This window comes from Sparus aurata, chromosome 3 (genome assembly GCF_900880675.1).
Source record: "Sparus aurata chromosome 3, fSpaAur1.1, whole genome shotgun sequence".
Lineage (NCBI taxonomy): Eukaryota > Metazoa > Chordata > Actinopteri > Spariformes > Sparidae > Sparus > Sparus aurata.
This window is the reverse complement of record NC_044189.1, coordinates 21,024,237-21,046,047: the sequence shown is the minus strand read 5'-3', so window position 1 is coordinate 21,046,047 and position 21,811 is coordinate 21,024,237. Positions and strand designations below refer to the sequence as shown.

The window sequence follows — 21,811 nt, the reverse complement described above, 5'->3', positions numbered from 1 at the left end:
ATGATCTATTCAGCGATTCTGGTTACTTACTAGCCTGCGCTGGCCGTGAAGATGAATCCTTATCTTTCTCAGAACTCTTGAGCCGGATGTGGTTGTTGTTGTGTGTCGTCACTCTGCTTTGTCCATCTGTACAGCTGGAGCTGGACTTCCTCTCATGGTTCCGATCCAGCTCTGGAGAGCTGAGCCAGCTGTCCGAGCTTGAACTTTGTCCGTCTCTCTGGTGTGAAAGGTTGAAATGTTTGAGGTCTGGCAGCTGGCCCTTCGGCTGTCTCGTTACACCTGCAGCTTCTGCTGGGCTGGCACACAGCTGGGTCACCTGGACACCTGCTTGGTTCTGATTTGGACACCACTGAACTGTATCTACACTGGGTTTGTTGTGATCTTGAGGTTGGTTTGGTGACTCTAGTGACTCTTCGAGGCTGATATGTAAGGTCTGGATTTGCTCATTGGACTCTTCCTGGCTGAGCTCCAAACTCTGGACGGGTTTCAGCGGGCTGAAGTCCGGTTCTCGCGGCAGCAAAGGCTTGTTTTGTTCTGCGTCTTCGTGAGGTTGAAAGGGGTGATGATCTGGTTCGACATCGTTATGGTACGCCTCTGCAGGATCTGTTGGGCTGGTGTTGGCGCTGAAAGGGTGTCGGTGTATGGGTGAGGGGCTTGAATGTAAGGAGGACAACTCTTCAGGGTCCCACTGGCCCAAGAAGCAGGGTCCTCCACCCGGCTGCTGGAGAAAGCCCACAAACATCACCCCTTGTTCTGCTACATCCTGGATCTGCAAGCATAACACACACACACACACAATATTAATATCCATACACACAAATAAAGCATATTAAAATAAATCTGGGTGACATAAATATAAAAAGGACATCATTCACAGCGCCACAAATACATTTGCAGCCTCTTCTTCTCGTCAGACAAACAAAACTTCATTTACACACAAACAAAGGCTGACGTACGGCGAGTAGATATTCTGCAAAATAACAACCTACCTAATCATCTGCAGAGATCAAATATTCAAATGACAAAAGGACCTCATTATCTCAACGCATCCGTGTGTGTGACAGTGCGCATGTCTGTGTGTGTGCATGTGTGTGTGTGTGGCACTCCCTCCCGCGGAGCTTTGGTGGTTAATTGTCAGTTGATATTTGGGCTGACAGCTTCAGACACGCTCAACGGGAGAGAAATCAGATCGCAAACTACCACCAAACAATAATGAGGCACATCTTCCCCCATTACCCACTGCTCCTCACACCTCACTCAACCACACACACTCGTCACACACTGTATATAGAAACCGTCTCTCCATTACCCTCCAACACACTCGCGCAGTTTTATGAGACGAGTTTGTCCGGAGACAGATTGAGAGTGGGTGGGTGAGCGAGTGCTGAAGAAATAGAAGTATAGAAAACTGAACACACTGTCTCACACAGCAGCCTGTCACTCTGTCCGCCCGGTGCTGCTCCCCGGTTCTTATCTCGAACTCTCTTCTGGCAGCTTGTGATCTGATTGGTTATTCATGTCACGCTGCCGAAGCCTATCACATTATACTCAGTGATGTGCATTTCCATCCAATCAGGTTTCCCTTTGTGCTCTATGGGTGTTCAGATGCAAATCTATTCAATAGAGCACATTTTCATTTCCCATTGTAGGACTGCTCGCGAATTCATGAGCAGGGAGGCTAAAATTGAGTTTTACAGCTGATAGAATGCCAGTGATGACGCTGCAGTGGGCAGAGTATCTTAAGGTCGAGTCAAACTATAGTTTACGATGACTTCTGTAATCTTACATTCATCATATAGCTTCTCCTTCTGTTACAGGATAGTGCCACATGAGATGCAACCAGTGGGAATCCAGCATGTTTAAAAATCCTTCCAAATAGGTAAATTTGCAAACATTTTAAATGGAGAACCCTCTAGTCAAATTTCCCCGATTTGAATTGGAGAAGCTATGTGTCTGGACAAGAACAGGCAGGGTTACCATATGGCACAGACAGGCAATTAAAGGCAGTTGCCTGTAGCCTTTGAGCCCATGTTTCCTCCACTGTCGCAGCGGTGGAGTGCCAACATTAGCGGCACACGGAGACAGAGAGGGAGGGAGGGGTGGATTCTACGTAGGTCGCTTTTGTTTAAAAAGTCCTCCACTGATTTAGCACTGCACTGCTGGAACGCTGACTAACTTAACATGTGCAAAAAGCAATTCTGTCAGAAGATATTTGATTGTTGAGTCTCATATCCAAGTAGTAAAAAACTGACGCTTTGGGCGAGTTTGTCTGGCCGGCCAACGACTATTAGCATCAGTGTTGGACGACCTTCTCAGCAGAACCAGAGCTAACGTGTTTTTTATTTCACACATTCTTTTTCCTCGTCTTGTATAAGATTTCCCTCCACATATGTAGTATGTAAAAAAGAAAAAAACAAAGCAGACATTTCAAATGTGCCTATAAATTATGAGAGAAGCGAGAAACAAAGATTAGAGTGCAACGGCACCAATTCATGTCTTGTGAAGTGCTACTGCACATGTGAAACAAATAGTATAAAGCCTTCTGTGGCTCCCGAGGAAGCTGCATGTTATCTGATAAATTGCCTCCAGCGATTTGTCATTTATTGGCGAAGTTGCACTGTGGGTAATGTCGGAGCCAGGTTTTTGAAAAGGCGACATCTCCAACAGTGTCTGACAGTGTTATCGGTGTACAATTCTAGGACAGTTTTTCAAAACGTGGTTCCTAAATTTCCTACGACACTTTGCCACAGAGCGACATCACTGGAGGTCGTGTAAGAGATTACATTTAGCTTCCTCTGCTGCTGCAAATAAGCTTTTCACAACACACATTAACATGTAAAAGTGGTTTGTCATTAAGACTAGACATGACCCACTACCCACTATATTAAATGGACCATTCCATCACATGAACATGAGCAATGAGGACGAACAAGATTAATCATTTAAACCCTGCAGACGTACAGTAGAACATTTCCAAAGTGGCGCTAAGAGACAAAATAAAGAGAACTCCAGCTGGAGATGTGATGTCGAGGAGATGCGATCCACCTGCCTGCAGCCTGTGACCTCATCTCCTTCTCTCTACAAGGTTATCAAACACAACACGCTCTCCAGGGATACACTGATTTAATACAGCGGATCATTATGAGCACAAATACTGACCTCGTTAAGCCACGATGGAACAAATCAACTTTCTTTGCTGGTGTCATTATCAAATTCAGTGTTTCTTATTAAGCAACAACTGGCCTCCTTGTGTCACTTACCTCACAGCGGGTCATTGCTTGTGCAGCCCTATTGACTATCTGTCTTATCTTAGTTCAATGGAAACACACACTTCCTACTATATCAGGCTCAAAGACATTCTCCTTCTTCTCTTACTGTAAATTACAAAAGATCACAGTTTCAATCAGCGTCTCATATCTTCCAACGAGACCCGGGTGCCTCGTCCAAACTAACTCACTGGGGTCTCACTTCAATTTGAGGATGATGTGGTTCTATTCTAGTATCATTATTATTCATTACTGTGTTAATGTAGTCCCGCTCTCCTAACTCCCCCTCCCCATCTGTATTTCCTGCCTCGTGGGCGGCTTCACACGTCTATAGGATGACATGAGGTACACAGTTTAAATTCAGGGCAAAAACGAGAGCCTGGTATCAGATCTGCACCCCCAGCTGAGGTATCAAGAGTCAGTACCGGGGGAGAAATGTTGGATGGGTGCAGCCCTGCTGCTCTCACACTGGATGCAACAAATAAATGTGGATTTAAAATATTTTCTTGTGCTCCCCTTTCTTGTTTTAGTTCAATCATTCGGTGTCCTTCAGTCAGATTTCCTGTTGCATATTTTCACCAGAAGGCCTTTCATCAAAACAATTTTAGCAACGTTGAGCCCTCCATCCTGCGTAGGTGGTTAATCATTCAAGCCAAGAATCTTTTTCGACCCACCTTACAGGAAACAAAAAGAAGTAGGAGATTGATTGCAGAAACACAAAAAGCAAACACGGCTCTTACCTCCAGCTTCAGGCATCTCTATCTGAAGCCAAATCCAATAAAAGTGAATCATATTTGGCCGAGCCAGCTTTGTTGGCATGACTGACTGTCAGGGACGGTTGAACTCACCCTCTTGACGTAGCTCTGGATCACCTCGGGGTCAGCAGTCTGGTGACCTGCCACACACACATCTGTCTCCAGACGTTGCCTTCCCCACCTCAGCTGGCTTTTCTCTGAACTGGAGGGTGAGACATATTTTTAAACAAATACTCGGCCGAAAGCATCAATCATATGTCATTACTTCTGTTCGATTCTGCGCTCGTGAACCAGAAAATGTGAAATGGTCTCGTACGGTGATGACATTACCCTGGACTGTTCCCTTTAGGTTCCTTTCCTGTCCATTATCACCAGAGCACTTCCATCACCCCGTAACATTACAGTCTAAATGAGCCTCGGCTCTATAGATTCTGGCAGACGCGCTCGTGTTCATGAGCACTCATTGACCCAGAATGATCACAGCAGAAACATAATGTCAATTCTAGTACAGGGTGAATTTTCCATTAAAGGAGAACACACTGTCACTGAAAGCACAATAGACTTATTAGAGGGAAAAAAGGGAGCAAATTTCCTTCTGCTCTCACTGCAAGACACCATCATAGAAGCAGGATTCAGATACGCCTCTTCAGATTTGGATTGAGGTCAGTGGGAAGGCCGTGGTAATATCTTGTGCTCTGAGGCGTGAGTGACATTCTCAGCTAGATTTGAAACAGTGGATCTGTCAGACTTTGTTCCATTTCATTTTTCAGGTTTTTGATGAAAGGGGATGGCGTTGATGGGGACATAAAAGGCGGAGTAAAGGGGACGAAGGGGGGTGCGGAGGACAAAAGAAAAGGGGGGGACGGCCATCACTGAAGTAAGCAGATGAAAGGATGGAGAGATGGTTTCTCTCTTTCAGCGTGCCGTTCCCCTCTGGTGAGCACTGGTGATGCAATCAGCCGTCTCCACGGTGACAGGTGCCAGGAAGCAGCAGGACCACTTGGCAGGAGGGGCATCAAAGGCGCAGCCCGGCACCTGCCTGTGCACCGGAGTGTGTGTGTCAGCGTTTGTGTGTGTGAGAGAGTGTGTGTGTACAATACACTATTCCTAGAAGAAAGAAAGACGACATAAGATGCCCCAAACTGTATGCCAAGCAATGTAATTACTCTAATTGCAAAGAGTAAGTGACACCAATAGAAGGTTACACATGTAACCAGGGTTGTCTGAGTGAGACACAAAGAATGATCCACACAGACTTTCTTCATCCAGATTTGGGGACGCAGGATATTTATTAGGCCGATGATTTTTGGTTGATAATGTGAAGATGTATTATGTAGCGATAAGAAAGATAAAGTCGATGGATAGAGTCAATAATTCAGATTGCTTCCTTTACCCAACAAGCTCAGTCCAAGCTACTGTAGGTGTCAGTATGTACCTGAAGAGGTAGAAGAAGATGATGAAGACGACAAAGAAGATGAAGAAGGAGAAGTTGAGGAAGAACAAGAAGACAAAGAAAAAGAAGGAGGAGATCGAAGACGATGAGGAAGATGCCTTTCAGTAATTTCTCTCAAGTAATACATCATTTATATACTGAATTTAAATACTATTAATAGCAAATAAACAATGCTAAAATGTCTTGCTAGCAGCTCTAATAGGCTTTATTTAGGCAAAGTGTTGCTTTGAGCTAAGTGCTAATATCAACATGCTCACAAGTAAAATGCTATCATGTGTAATGTTTACCATGGTTACCATTTTAGGTTTTTTAATGTGTTATGCTGTGGTGTTACAGGTTTTCATAAAAATGTAGGAACATCTGGAAATCTGACAGATGAGTATGTCACCACGTTGTGACTGATGAGCAACTGGAAAGACGATGGACAGTGAAACTCCAGACTAACATCGGGTCATACCTCAAGGTAAAATAATTAGCTGACGTTAGCATTCACTGCTAACATCACCACTGGATTAGATCCAGTTGATTTCACTTCCAGGTTGAAGTGAATGTATCCAAGATATGTAATAAAATAATCATTTGTCAGGATCAGAAGTTGATGGAGCAGGATTACAAGTTCAGGGATCACTACGGTCATTATTACCCATCCTCACGCTATAACGAATGTGTGCCAAATCTTGTGCCGGTCCATCTGCGTTGAGATATTTCACAGGTTAAGTGAAAACCTTGACCTGCTGGAGGTGCCAGATGTCAGATTAGAGGATCACCAGGGTCGTTAGTCATTGAATGATTTCTGTTTGGACACGTGTCAGCAGCTCCCACGATGAGATGCTGAGAATACAGAGAGCTGGTAGAAGGGAGGTGTGAAAATAATGCTCCGCTTAAACATGGAGGAGAGGAGGGAAGTTTCATAGTCACCAAAGTAGAACTGGGCGACAGCAGAGATGCACAGTGTATAGTGTATTATCATGTATAGTCAAAAGTGAAAGAATTGGAACAGTGGGCCAAAATTAGACATTTCTTTGTGGCTGACTCATCTGCAATTAATTTGACATCAAGCGAAGGAGGTGAGGTGCAGAGCTCGTGATAATGGGTCTCAATTGGTTTCCATGTCAAAATAATGAAGTAGCAAAAGCTACTACTGTGAATCATCTCATTCATTTAAATCAATCTGCTGCATACATCATTACAGTCAAACATGCTGAACACAAGGGGTGTTGTTTAGTATGCGTACCTCGGCGTCTCTCGGACCAGCACGGCCCGGTGGAGCTGGCGCTGGATGTGTGCGTGCCGAGGGCCACAGGAGTGGACAAACGGGTGGACGGCGACCAGGACGAAGCCCTGCGCGTAGAGTTCCCTGACCTGAACTGGTAGCTCTCTCACCGAGGAGAGACAAAGCACCGACGACACCGGCACCTCTGGAGGAAGGCGAATGGGTGAGAGGGGAGGGAGAAAAACATGGTTAGACAAGAAGGGGTAATGGGAAATGGTCAAGACAAGGACATGACAGGTCGCTAAAGGGGCAGGGAGGAGTAGTGGGGAGCTATGTAGCTGTGGGTAAAAGCTGGAACAAAGAGAAAGAAGAGGAGAGAGAGAGAAAAGGGGACAAAGGGTGTGAAGAAACAAAGACAGAGCATGTTTCATTATGGTAATTCCCCACTGAACAACAACACATGGCATCTTCACGCTAAATCTGAAACCGATTACACCAGAACTATTAACCTCAGTCTGGCTTTTGGAAAACACACACATGATGCCGGCAATGACATGCACCTACGGGAAGACAGTCGAATATAATCCAAAATGCACACACACATCAGCATCAAACGCTTGGAAAGACAATGCTATCACAGCGCCTGTGTTGGGTGTGTGGTATTAAACGCAATCGCAAACACAGAGTCAGCTCCCTTATTACCAAACACAATGGAAAGAAAACCCCTTTACTTCAATGGAAACGGTTAGCGGAGCTTATCGTATGGCAGCAAACTGTCAACGGCAAATCCGCCAGGGAGAGTGCAATGTTTGTGAGATCCGCCCTCTCGGGGTCGGAGCATTGTGGTAAAGCCCCTCTCTCCGTGCATGGGCTTTTAAGGGAACACGTGCATGTATGCCTGTGTGTTTCTGTATCGCTGAGTGAAGCCAGGTGTGTGTGAGAGAGAGAGAGAGAGAGGGGAGGCATGGAAAACGAGATGGGAGAAGAAAAGGGAGACAGAAAGAGAGAGAGAGAGAGAGGCAGTTAGCAGAGCAGTGTTGGAGAGAGAGAGATGAGGCTGTCTGTTTGTGCCTGAATGCTTGTCATCCCTTTTCCATTCAATCTCATTTGCATGGGTCTGGAGAAGAGAAAATAACCTGAATAAATTAACTAGACACACACACACACACCACACAAAAACACACGCACACACACAAAAACACACAGGGAAAAAAAAGATGCGCAAGCCATCTCATTTTCAATTTGTTCTCCATCATCTGGCATGTTCTAACACACACACGCACACACATGCACGGACGCACGCACGCACACACACACGAGAAGCTGGCCGGCACGTCAGGATACAAGCACATGAACACACACTCTCCTCACTCCCATCTCAGTGAAACAATGGGTGGAAAAAAAAAACTCCCAGAGAAAATCCGACCATCACATCAGCTTGGCATAAACGCTTGGAACCACGAGAGCCTTTTCATCGAACAAACACTTAAACGGGTGTCTGCGGGGACTTATCAAAAGCAGTACAGTGCTGATGATAATAATAATACCAGCTGGAGACTGGGGTGGGGTGTCTGAGGGGGGGATAACAACGATCCTGTCACCGTAAACAGTCATTAGCCGTCATTAGCTCTGCACGGCTGGCACTCACCCACCGACAAGACGCAGGCAAGGCAGCTAATTCAGACGAGGCATACAGAAGTTATTAGGGTGTTATGCAGCGCTTTAGGCTGGGAAGAGACTTCATTTATACTGTCTGCCACTGTGGGATTTAAAGGGAGGCTGAATTTCCGGCTCCAGAATGAGAACATGGGAACGGCTCAGGGCAGAAAAAGAAGCCGGGTGGAGTTTTATAGTGATATAGAGGGAGAAAGGGGGGTGTAGGGTTAGGAGTGTGCAGAAGAGAGAGAGAGAGAGTGTGTGTGTGTGTGTGTGTGTGTGTGTGTGTGTGTGTGTGTGTGTGCGCGCATGTTTGTTTAAGAACGCTGGAGATGGTTGCTACTGTGTGTGTGAATATCTGAGTGTTTTTGTGACTTGTGAAGCTCCAGAAATGTTTTGTGGACTACAGAACTTCAGCAGACTGTCCAACTGCATGTGGGTGAATAGATAATGACTGCATGTTCAGTTTTGGGTGAACTTGTCCTTTAAGGTACCCGTTTTCTCTTATTGAGTAAACTGACAGCAACCAGCTAAGAGACATATTTTATGGATATTTCATATCAGAATCAAATAGAGGAGACGGAACCAGATAACTGCAGGAATCCGGATGAATTTTAAGCAGATTGTTTTCTGTTGCTATCACATCAGAAATGAGTTTTTCCTGATAAATTAAGTCACTTTTTATACAATTTTCTTTCTAGATTAAGTGTTTATTTAATTTTCAATAATAATATATACTTAAAAGGCTTTTTTCACCTCCAAAATCAGTGTTTTCTCCTCCCAGACACTTCGCTTTCGTTCCATTTGCCCTTTAGTTGTTTTAACTGCATACTTTTCTAACACAGGATGAGACTGTTTAGCAGAGTGGCGGTTCTGTGTTCAGGCCTTCATCGCGCCCTTATCCTGCAAGAGTAAGAGTAAGTCTGTATCGTAAATAATAATATAAACTTCAAGGCTATCCATTTCATGTAGTTGTCTTTGCAGATGTGAATGAAACGCTGATCTATAGAGCCTACTGTTTTTCTTACACCTCTTCAAATCAGCAAGGCCTCGCAGCCACCCATGAATCAGAGTCAGGACCCCGAGGTTGGGTGTCAGTATATTAAAGAGTGTAAAAGTGAGATATCCAAGGATGCATTGTTCAACGGGCACATGCAGACGGCTGAGCGGCTGTTCAGCTGTTGATCCACGCTCTGCTATTTCCGTCTCAACCCGAAGCTTTGACCACATGACAGCCGGTGTGTGTTGCGAGCGACGCCTCACTTTTTGACCCTGGATTTCACGAGCTGTGTTGGGAGTGTGTGTGAGAGTCATCCCCTTCCTGAAGCCGCTTGAAAAGGACTTATTAATTCCTCGTACAAATCCCTGAATTTCTGTGTGCGACTCTAAAGCATATTTTGTGGTGTGTTTGCGCCGCAGCATCTGGAGCGAGTGTGCATGAGGCCTTCTTTTTGCCTGGCATGTGTGTGTGCGCGTGTGTGTGTGCACGAGACAGAGAGAAAGAGTTTGCACTAAGCCTGCTAGGTGATGCATGGGGATTACTACTCACAGCCACCCTTCAAGGCTTATCCCTCCGCTTGCTGGAGGTTCACGTTTATTTAAATAGCCTTCTAATGACTTGCAGAGGTTTTAGGCGAGGATATGTGCCAAAACAGTGACTATAAAATAATCAGCTTCCTGGAGCCAGGAGCTCCCCACCGTTTTGGGAATGCAGCCGCCGGCCGTGGCAGTTGTTGGTCAGCGTCTGAGCTCCAGTTTACAGGAAAAGTCAGAGAAAGAGTTCACAAAAATAACTGACGTGTAAAGCAGCAGGGGAATAAAAAGGTTGGCTGTGGTGAGAACGCAGTGTGGCACACAGTACCATGTACTTGTGATGCTGTGAATCTCTCCGTCGTCTTTGCTGGTAATCTCTCAAGCGTTTTTGGCAGATCAGCGTAAAGGAAAGATGCAGAAAACCGTTTGAGTCGTGACAGATCAGCATTTTCAACAATCTTCCATAGAAAAAAGGTTCATGTGTTTACCTGGAATAGGTGTGTCAGGCAGGATAGATCTATCAAACTGATGGATTTGTGCTTATCCTGCTCTCTGAGTCAAATACATCACACACAGATTGTGATGGCAGAAGACGTACCACAGAAGGTCGAAGGAAGGAATACTATTCTTTGTCAAAGGAGGAAACTTATCTATGGTAATATTCAGGTGTGGATCATATTAGAGCTGCTAGCTAGCGTGAGGCAGTGAAGGTCTCGTTGGCTCAAATTCTTTTTTTTTTCTTGACTGACACAACCGTTGATCGGTGACGGAACACAGATACCAACAACGTTATTCTTTTTGGCCACACAAACCTCGTTAGAAGCTGGAACTGACTGTCAGAGTTCTTACCCAGACATCAACAAAACAATCATTTTGGATCCGACAAACATGTTTGAATTATGGATTCACAATCATAACGATGTATTTAAGGTACAGTCGACACAGTCTCACTCTCAGGTATAAAGTAGCACCACAAGAGTCACACAAAAACACACAAACACACACTGTGCTGAGCGTTATGCACAAGTTGTAAGTTTTAATGAGCCGAGTGGGTCTCCGTCTCTGTGGGGCAGCAGAAAGTCATCAGCAGAGTTCAGCTCCTCGCTGTCTGCTCCAGAGACCGGCGTTAGTCACACAGCATCACACCTAACTTACTTCCTCACACATCCTCATGCTCACGACTCCTGCTCGCCTGCTCGCTCTCACACCTCCAACTCTCTTTTCCCTCCTCGCGCCTCCTCCCTCCTCGTCAAAACCCTCGCAGTATCTCCGTTTCTCTGTTCTCTCAGTTACACCTTCCTCATTTCATTCTGCCTCCCTTTGCTGTTCTCCACTCCCTCCGTTTCCTCTGCTCATTATCTGCACAGCGCCTCGATGACAAAAGGAGGCTAGGTTAAAATGTCACACCTGGCTGTTACATTTCATACTCTACATTCTTGCTGACATGTCAAGGTAACCAATCAGTGTTACCACGGGGATTATAAAGATCGTGACACTTTTGTGTAAGGGAGGCCGACGTGTCGAGGCACAGCAGAGAGACAGCTCAATAGGGGAACACGTTGGTTTTATGATGAGATGAAATGTGTGCGGCGCAGGCCAAATGCCTGAAACACTGAGCATATTTCTCCTCATCCTCCCTGGATTCACCACAGGCTCGCTATGACCCAGTGTGCGCCAGTCGGGCTTAGTCACATGGAAGAATTTCTCAACACAGCTCATAAAACAAACACTATATTATCAGCCACGCTGTTTCTGGTGAGTCTCATCACACACTAAGTGAAAGGTCGAGCTGGAAAACACACTGCGCTCTTCATTGTGAACATTAAGCTCCTCTTCCTGAGAACGCGACGTAGATTAACAAACAAACCACTTGTCTCACACACGCTATATGTGAGAGGGGCAGCGACCAGATATTTGTTTTCATTACTGCGTAGGAGCCATCAAGTCGTGCCGCTGAGGGGAAATAATATTATTAATGGGGGCCAAATTAAATTAAAGTGTGGATTTGACCGTGGGTTTTCTCAATGTCATGGACTGACATATAGATTCCTCTATCTGCCTCCTACACACACTCACACACACACACACACACACACACCAGATACGGACAAACACACAAACACAAATAAATCCCTTTGCTGGGAATGAGGTCCCTCAATCTCCACAAACAATCAGATAATCCTTCAGGAATCCTTCACTTCTCTTGGTCTCTCTATCACAAATGGAGAGAGAGACGGAGAGAGGCAGGCATACACCCACTCACAACCACACGCACACACACACACACAGACACACACACACACACACACACACAATCAATTCACAGTAGCTGTGTTTATCCTAAAATAGAGTATACTCATCTTAAGCAGCTCAAGGTGGCGTCACTGAGTTTACCATATAAATGACCTGCCTGACTGTCGAAAGATAACACTAACTCTGTTGACTAAAGTGCTATAAAGTGTTTTGTGCAAGCTCGAATGAACGGTGTGTGTGTGTGTGTGTGTGTGTGTGTGTATGTGTGTGTGTGTGTGGTCTTTCTGTATCAATATATGCCCGTGCGATTAGACAATTTATCTCCCACTGCCTTTTGCAAAGATAAAGACGAGCACTCCTCATGTCTATTGTCTGTTTTGGTCACCGGCACCGCTCCACGTTGCCAGATCTCTCAGCCAACGCTTCAGCCTAAACTCATTTGCCAAACATAACAGGGCTGGCTGAAAATGAAGCCGACTGGCAACCGGAGCGTTGCCACTTGGCTGTGGCGCCCTGCCTGCTGTCTGTTACAGTGTTGCATTAGAGAATCTAAAAGGGACTTCAGTGAGCTACTTGCACCTGCTTCAGTTTGTCGGGTGACAGAGTGCGCGACACAGGCTCGTAGAAACATTAAGCCATACGGAAAAAGAGGTGATTTTTTTAAATTATATATCTGCTTCAACACTATCTGTTTGTCATCCTCGCCTGTCTTCTCCCTGGCTTCTATCTCTTCACAGTCCACACCAACACAATGGCAGAATTAGTATTTTTAGAAAACAGACGCCTCTAGAGGATTCTCATCAAGCGCTCGCAAGACGCTACGAGCATCCACGCTCACACAAGAAAAAACACACACCCACATGGTATCAGACACACTATTTTTCATATTCGCAACCACAAACAAGACGCACACACACGATTCCCTAGACAAACACACCAGCTTTACTATATTGTCAGTGTGCGAGCGAGAGGCCGGGGGAAGTTGGAGGGCACGGCTGCAGCGTGCACAATACAGCTGAATCTGAGAATTAGACAAGTCTTTGAACTTGCTGCAACAGGAGCCACACAAAAGACACAACTTCAGCTTTTAAGCCACTTTTTTTCACCCCCGTGATACTTAAGAGTAAGAAAGAGAAAAATACAGTTGTGCAGAGTTGCTGACCTAAACATTTTATTTAACTGGTTGAAGTTGGAAAAGCAATAGTGGCTATTTTATGAGTGGAACACACACAAACACCAGATCTCAGGATGACAAAGCAGAGCGGGGCGCAACGGAAAAGTTAAGTAAAAGAAACGGACAAAAAGATCCGCGGAAAAAAAGGATGACTACATGTGAAGACACATTTCTCAGAGCCCGTTCCCTCCTCCAGAGCGGAACTCAAATGTGAATCAGAGCTGAATGAAGAAAATGCATCTGATGGCCAAGAGGTGTTATTTTTCATTTGAGCTGTATCCTCCATCGTTCATTCACCTTCCCTGCATTAGGAAGGCAGTTTGCTGTTGTGTGTTCCTATTTGGTGTTGTGATTTTCAATTTGTTTGGTCTTTCATCAATGGGATGTCCAGTTTTTCCTATTTGTCGTATTTTGTCTCTTGCTCTTGTGTTTTCCTATTTGCCGCTGTGATCTGAACTTCAGAGCCACCGTACTGAAACTACTTTTTCCCTGCTGACATTTTTTGACTTTGGTTTCTCCACTTTACCAAGATCAATCAAAGAAGGAAATAAGACATAATACAATTTAAAGGGAAATGTGACTATGTGGCCAAGTTTTTTTTTACATTTTACCATAAATAAAACATTTATCTGCACCATTAAATCTAAAAGACAATAGTTTATGAAGCTAGTTCAGAGTTCTGATGTGTTTGCTCACATTTCAGAAATATTACATATTGAAATGTTGTTGTGTAAAGTGGATGTAGAATGTTTTGCAACAAGTGGCAATGTTGGAATTTAAGCTGACAAAATGCTGACATCTCTAGATGATAAAGAAGTGTCTTGTGAAGGAACAAGTGATAAAACACATGACCGTCTCAAGTGTGCGAGTGCGGGGGTGAGTTCAAGTCAGGTCACATGAAGTACATCTCTCCCCGTGTACAAAAGACATTTATAGTTTCATCCAAACCTTCTTTCCCCAACAGGAAATCCAGGAAGTGGTAGGTGTAGGCCACGCCCACTTTAGTCTCCACCTGAGGCCGACGAAGGGTGGAGTAGATGTTGCCTGGGCTTCGCCTCTCTTCTGCCCTCCTCAACTTCGGAAGCCTACACCCCATGTCTCTGTTACAGAGGAGAGGAGACAGGAAAAAAAAAGACGGGAGATGAAGAGAGAGAAACAGAGGAGGGTGCTAACTGAGACTCAAGTGGGAGACATGAAACTGATGGAGTTTCTAAATATACAGAAGACATTAGCACTCGCAAGAGAGTGTGTGCGATAGTCACACAACTCTGAATGCTGTTGCTCACGTGTGACCTCCTCGGAAATAATAAGTAAATCTCTCTCTCACACACACACACACACACACACACACACACACACACACACACACACACACACACACACACACACACACACACACACACTACAATCATACTGAAATATAAAAGTGTCAGCCATTACCTGCTTGGTGGGCTGTGATACGGGCATCTCCTAATCAAACAGGGCTGATTAGGAGCGACATGTTTGATCAGAACGAATTAAAGTAGAAATGAGACTGATTTCCTGCCCTGTCAAGCAAAGCGACATGAGACTAGATAGACGAGGAGAGGAGAGGAGAGGAGAGGAGAGGCGAGGCGAGGCGAGGAGAGGAGAGGAGAGGAGAGGAGAGGAGAGGAGAGGAGAGGAGAGGATGGAGGAGAGGAGAGGAGTGGATGGAGGAGAGGAGGTTGAACTGCTAACCAATTTATATGTTGATCCAAGTAGAGCCTTGAAGCACAAAGAAAACGGTGTTATTTTAGTACATTTTCCGATCCTGTAAGGACCCGTTGATGCCCTCTCAACGGCAGGTGATTGGAAACAATTTGCAGAGAGCTTGAAATTTCTTTTTAAATTCCTCCTCTCCTGAATCTGGACAAGCAATTTAGTCTCAAACATCTATAAGAGCTGCAGTAAAAGAAAAACAAGAAACGTGAGGTGTCTTTTGTGAAAAATGATGGGGAATTGGAAGTGGAGGAATGAGCGGAGGGTGTGAAAAGACAGGAAAAGCGAGAGGGGAAGGAGGACAAGAGTAAAAGGGCGTGGTCTGATAACGTCAAGCTAATCGGTTGTGACAGCGTCGGCGCCCTCAAACCATCACCACAGTTCCGCTTAATATCCCCGTCTGCCACAGCTTGTAAGAGCCGAGCGGCGAGGCACGCATCTGCATGTCTGTGTGCACGAGTGTGTGTGTGTGTGAGTGTGTGTGAGTGTGTGTGCACATATGTCTTCCCCAAAGGCAGGTCTATATCTGTATCTCTGTATCTGTTTGGGGAGCGTGGAGAATGACACAGTGGCTCCCATCGGGCCAAGTGCATGGACGTTAACTCGGCTAACGATCCTCACAGAGTGCATTAAGAAGGCTGGTGTGTGTGTGTGTGTGTGTGTGTGTGTGTGTGTCTGTGTGTGTGTGTACATTTGATGACTTACAGCTTTGATTGCATGGTACGTGCGTCTCGAAAAGGTTACAAAGTTAGGAAACGCAGCGCCTCGGATACACTTTCATAGCTCATCTGTCTTGAGACGGTACACTCTGTCATCTTAAATTCTGCAAAGAACAAGCAATTAAGAGTCATTATTCCTTCAATACAACGTGCTCTTTCGTAATGAGGACAAACGAGGAGAGGCGGAGGAGCGAGGGATAACAGTGTACCATCTCATCTGCCTCCCATCATCTCTCCCCTTTTGACCCGTCTTTTAAACTCTGGTACCATTAGCTCTTCAATGTGTCTCAAGATTTCTAAAAACCTCTCTCTGGCCTCGCCTGACCTCTTTGGCCTCTACTCTGCTTCTGTCAGTCTACCTCGACTAGGACCGACTCTAAAACTGTTCATTTTCCCCCGTTTCCTTATCCTGACTTTTAAATTCGCTCCATCTGTTCACTTTTATTTTCCCAAATCGTGCCATCTCTAAAAAATCTACCATCTTTATCTTTTCTGTCATTATAATGTTATATTGTGCCCTCAAGCCTCCCAACCCTCTCCGTCCTCCGTCCTTCTGTCTGGTGGCTCGAGGAGATTCGCAGCCAAAGTGCTCCCCTGCTGAGTCTTAAGTCCCATAAAAATCTATTACAATGTCTCCAGACGGCCAGACAGCCAAGTCGACCCTGTGTTATGACTGAGTTAGAGCATTTAGATCCTCTCCCAAACGTTTTTCCCTCCAGGCCTGTGCTTTAACACACCGACTGCAGCGGGGACAGAAAGCAGGTTAATGTTGGGATGTTAAGCAGGATTCTTCTCCGGCTCGTTAGGGGAAAAGGGGGAGTCGAAAGGTGAAGCATAGGGTGTAGTCAAAATATGATAATGTCTTCCTGACAGTGGAGAAATGATCAGGAGAATATAGGGAGAAAGAGTCATTTGCATGTTTAAACTTTCCTTAGATCCATTATTCACCTTTCTTAGCCTTTCCCGTAGCTCTAGGATTTTAATACAATTTCCACCCTATCCAATGCAAATGATTCAATTTTAAAAAACAATCACACTCATTCATTGTTCTTATTCATCTTTATGCATGATGCATTATGCAGTGCAAAAAATAAAAAAAAATCGTAACTCTGGAATAATTCACTCAACATTTTTGCTAGTGGCAGCTTTGCTCTCAAATAAAACCCGATTGATTCAAGTCTTAGTCCTGACTAGCCTACAGCTCGACTGTTTGATCCAACATCTCGTCACCCTTTTCATTTGGTTTCAAAACAAAAGGGCCTCGCTTTAACAGATGAACTCTGTCTGTGAGGTTTAGAGACAGATCTCTGTAATTGGACACAGCATGGAATGAAAAAACAGGGTGGTTGTAGCACTGGAGAAACTCCAGTGCCTTCGAGACTCGAGGCCTTTTTCTCTACATGTTGACTTCAAACAGAATCTTTCACTTGCTCTCACACAAACAAAAATGCAGAAAAGGGCCTTGACAGCTAAAAACATCCATTAAACGGAGAGAGACGGCAGAGAGAGAGAGAGAGAGAGAGAGAGAGAGAGAGAGAGGAGAGAGAGAGATAAAAGAGGTGAAAACGAGAGAATGGAGTGAAGACGGAGACAGACAGGGAGCAGCGGAGGGCTTCTCATTAGAGAATCTCTTGTAACGGAGAGTCTTGAAATGACAGCGGATTTACGATAGAGCATAATCCGTCTGCACTTTGCCACTGTTCTGCCGCAGCCCCATGCCACTCAGAGACGGGTCGGGTGGGGGTTCGCTTCCCAAAACGTAGTATTCGTGCGCCGCAGAGGGAGACAGCAGATGCAGATCGTACCGCCGGCGAGGCCAAAAGTGCCAAAGTTAGGACCCACATTTTGAGTCTCTTCTTTCTGAACACTTTACATGATCCTCACTGTTGTAAAAACAAACAAACACATATGATAAATACATACAGTGTTTAACCCACCAATCATAAACGACTACTTTGCTGACGGGCTAAAAGCAGCTGGTTGATTATAAATGAAGATAATAACAGACAATGTGAAAGTCTGTTAGTTCTCAGTAGGTTAACTTTCTCCAGTGATTGAACTGATCTGACACTCTCACTCTAACAGCATGGCTGTTTTAATTATTTAAAGGGACAAGTCACCCCAAAACCAAAATGACTTAATTTCAAATGAGACTATTATCTTTCAACAAAACTACACAGGCCAACTGAATCACCTCCCAGAGGGAAGCACGATGAGAGTTTAGCCAAATAAACTAGATAATGCTGCAGCCATGAATGGATTAATTAAACCTTGACACAGTCAGTACGTTTACATGCACAGCTTAGTCAGATTACAGCCATAGTTCGACTATGCTACTCAATCAGACAACTGCAACTGTCCGAGTAAACATGCCGGTGAGAAAATCAGGATTATTGGCCTGGAGCATGTCATACCCGGTACGCTAGGTGGCGCCGTACCCATTTCAACTAGTGGTAACAGAAACACCTCGGCTGACCTCTTGACGTCACCAGCTGCCTCGGCATTCCAGAAAGATGGCGTACGAAGAGCGAGACGAAGCTACATCTTTGTACATTTCGTATATGATGTACATGATGATTACACAAACTAGATGCACAATGTCGCTCTTTCTTGTGGTTATTTCGGAGGAAATACTACTTCCGGCTCACGGCCCCGAGAAAGAAATCTCGCACCTGCGCAGAACGCAAAATCCAATCCGATCTGATCTGATGGAACGTATACATGCAGGAGTAATGCGACTATCAATCGAATAATCTGGGTGTTTTAATCCAACTATGAGAAATCCGATCCGGTCCGATTTTAGTCAGACTAAGGTGTATACATGCATCTTAAAGATCCGATCATAGTCGGACTAACACAGTAATTCGGTTTTCTGGAGTGTCATGTAAACGCGCTGAGTGGTGCCGTTACACTCGCTCCGAATTTTCCCCAGTGGCTGCTAACGGTTTTGCAGCAAAACAAACATTCCTGAGGGCCAAAAATCATTTTCCCCATAGACTGCCATTACAAATGGTAATTTATGACTCTACTAAAACATTCCCTGAGCTGAGAAAAACGTTTTCAATAATCTATGACATCATCACAATGTAATTTCATGTCCTCGGGCCGAGCAGGAAGCACTATTGCATTTATTCAGTGGGCCACATAACCAGGAAGTAAACTTTGGACCAGGCAGGCAGTTCTCATTGGACATAACAGGCAGCATCTTTGCATTCAGTGCCAAGTTCTACTTTACATCTATGGTTACACCTCAGCCGAGCAGAACGCCAATAAAGTTTACATCCTGCACCGTCACAAGCAAGCGCCTCTTGTCACAGAGCAGATGCACGGTGATGTGGTTTGCAGTTTGATCAGACAAAAAACATCTCATACATGAAACTGCTCACAAAAGGATTGTAGATTATCTTGAGGAACCAGGTCATGATTTCTGGAAGGAGACATGGCTGTTTAATCTTTAAAAGGGGAATAATTTGGTGGTCTGAGCACCACAAGCTGAGAACCATCCAATTCAGTTATATTCAAGAGAAGGCGAACATCTCGATGGCTGATATAACTGGGCAACTTACACCACAACAATCTAGATGGATAAATAGCACAACAGGTAAGGAAAAATACAGATTCTAGTCGCCTAAACAGCCAGATCACAACCAGTTTAAACATATTTCCTTAAACGTTAATGAAACAGGGATTATAGATATTTCACTGTATGAGTCATGAGAGAGATGTTATCAGAGGCCCAGAATGCCTCACACCTTTGTTTAGTATAGACACTGTAAGTCCTCTGAGGAAGAGTGTTAGCTGCATGTAATATACAATAGCTGCTAGTTGTGTTCATTTTTGCACAAGATGCACTAAACTGATTTACAGCAAATAAAACTGTCACTGCTGGCTTCCACTCTCCTTTATTATAAGAATTTATGGGCCTGCTTAGAAGCCATAACTCCTGCTGTGTGCGAGTGTGCCATCTATGTAAGACACTTTTGGCTTATTAACAGTGTTTGACTCTGATTTAAGTCACTTTTTATTGCTTTGTGGTTGTCTGACAAGAGAAACAAAGGGTATGTCAATATAACTGCGGCATTATCATCAAGCTCTTGTATCATATTGCATGTGATTCAATGGATTTCAAAATTAGAGGTGACAGACAGAGTCCTGGGGAGTGGGCTTCCCGCCCACTGAGGCTGGAGCTCCTATCCAAGGATGGGATATGGTGATGATAGGGGGAGAGGGAGAGGGAAGGAAGAAAGAGGACGACAGACAGGGAGCAGAGTGGGAGCATGTCAAGTTGCCTGGAGGGAGGTGCGATTCCCCCCAAGCAACAAAGTAATCACCTCAAACAGTGTTTTAATGAGGCTGCATGGGGAGGATAAAAACAAAAGATGACAGTGATGTATCACCGGGTCTCGCAGCTCCTCCAGCAGCCTAGTTTGCTCTAAAAAAGAACAGTTTCGGAACAAAAGGCGCACCACTTGGACTGGGGCATCAACTCACGGACGGCTCTCCGGGTACTTGAACTCACCATTTAACATTTCAGACAACCGAGGGGTGAGAACAGCTGATGACTTATTGAATATCAGCCCACTGTGATGAAACGTGTGTCACTTTTCAAACGCTATATGGTGAGCATCCATACATATCCGTGTGACTAATTGATGCCCATGTGCAGCTGAGCTTGAAATTACATGTTTCTGGGTTTCCTTTTTTCCCACTTTGGCGCGTTCAACCTGAACCTCTCTCTCTCTCTCTCTCTCACACACACACACACACACACACACAACACGTGGGTGCTGCCCGTTAACGCCGGTAGTTTACTGAACGGGAAATGATACATGACAGGTCGCTTATGCACCGAGGCGCACACACACACGCACACTTCCATCTGCGCTCGGCACATTTACTCCGTCACGCACATCTTGAGTTTCACTCCAACCTGTGACAAGTGAGCACAGGGGCATATTCATTTCGTTCCGCCACGAATACAAATGGCACACAAATCAAACGAGCGGCTGGACGTCTGAACCCGCAGAACTCATCTCTCTGGTCGCACGTGTTTTATTGTGAAAAGGCGTCCGGAGACTTCCCCGCCGCTCCTGACTTTAATTTTTGTGGAGGGCATTTCCGCCTCTACATGCCCATAACTCTCATTTAAAGTTATTATTCTATTATTATCTAAAATTGACATGTCGCAACAACATAAAACCTTTTTTAATATCAGACTTTTGCTCACTCACACTCACAAGAATCATCCAAACATCAACGACATTCGCATAAATTGCTGTGATTGTTGTTTATTCTGCGGGATAAAAAGAGTTGGACTCACCGGGCGGCTCGGTCCACAGTGCGTGCTGCTGGGTGCGCGTCCCTCCCGTCTCTACTCTGTGATGTCTTCACTGGCTCTGCGTGCGCGTCACGGCTCAGATAGCTGCGGTCCAAATGGGAAGAAAACACGAATCCTCCATTTAACAAACTGCATCTGAGTGAATGCTGCTGCTGAATCTCACGGGCGGCTCATGATCAACACTCCTCTGCCTCAGCTGTCAGCACCGTGTGGAGAGGAGGAGAGGAGGAGAGGCGGTGTGCGCACATCCCCTCTCCTCCCTGTTGTCTCTCACGAGCTGCCCTCCAAGGTTGATACTCTTTAAAACACTTTACTTCGATTTGAAACTGCCCGTGTGATACTTACATTCTTGGAATACAAAAAGTAGTGAAGATAAATTGCGTGCGAAGTTTTCAAATATTTCTACTCCACTTGTAAAGTAAGTTTCTGGTTCAGTGTGTTAGTCACACGTGGATGCTCCCATTAAGGTTATCAAGGTTAGAGGTGTTTGTGTTGTTCAAGGTCCTCCTTTGGAAAATTCATATTTCATAAGAAGCTATCCAGACTAATCCATAATTCAGAAACGTCTGACTGGGGGGTGGTAAAGGGTGGGGCTGATGGGTGGTCGCAGACTGGACAGGACCCCCCTGGGGAGCCAAGTCACACCACCAGACTGTGACAAAAACAAAACGCTCTGTGACCAAGAGATGATGGGCTTGTTGCCAGGGAAGA

The 21,811-nt window shown here is 45.1% G+C and overlaps 1 protein-coding gene across 2 annotated transcripts in view; it reads right to left on the bottom strand.

Moving 5' to 3' along the window:
- Positions 1 to 21,811, bottom strand: part of rftn1a (raftlin, lipid raft linker 1a) — a 26,101-nt gene extending 4,290 nt beyond the window's left edge. The window contains exons 1-6 of one of the 2 annotated variants that reach the window (XM_030412260.1): positions 21,446 to 21,811; positions 21,083 to 21,184; positions 14,252 to 14,403; positions 6,709 to 6,892; positions 4,115 to 4,223; positions 31 to 769 (exon numbers count right to left, since the gene is read on the bottom strand). In XM_030412260.1, coding sequence (XP_030268120.1) covers positions 31 to 769; positions 4,115 to 4,223; positions 6,709 to 6,892; positions 14,252 to 14,399 — 1,180 coding nt within the window. In that variant the 5' untranslated portion in view covers positions 14,400 to 14,403; positions 21,083 to 21,184; positions 21,446 to 21,811. Of the gene's footprint in view, positions 1 to 30; positions 770 to 4,114; positions 4,224 to 6,708; positions 6,893 to 14,251; positions 14,404 to 15,748; positions 16,275 to 21,082; positions 21,185 to 21,445 lie in introns of those variants that run through there. The other variant, XM_030412259.1, reaches the window with a different exon arrangement.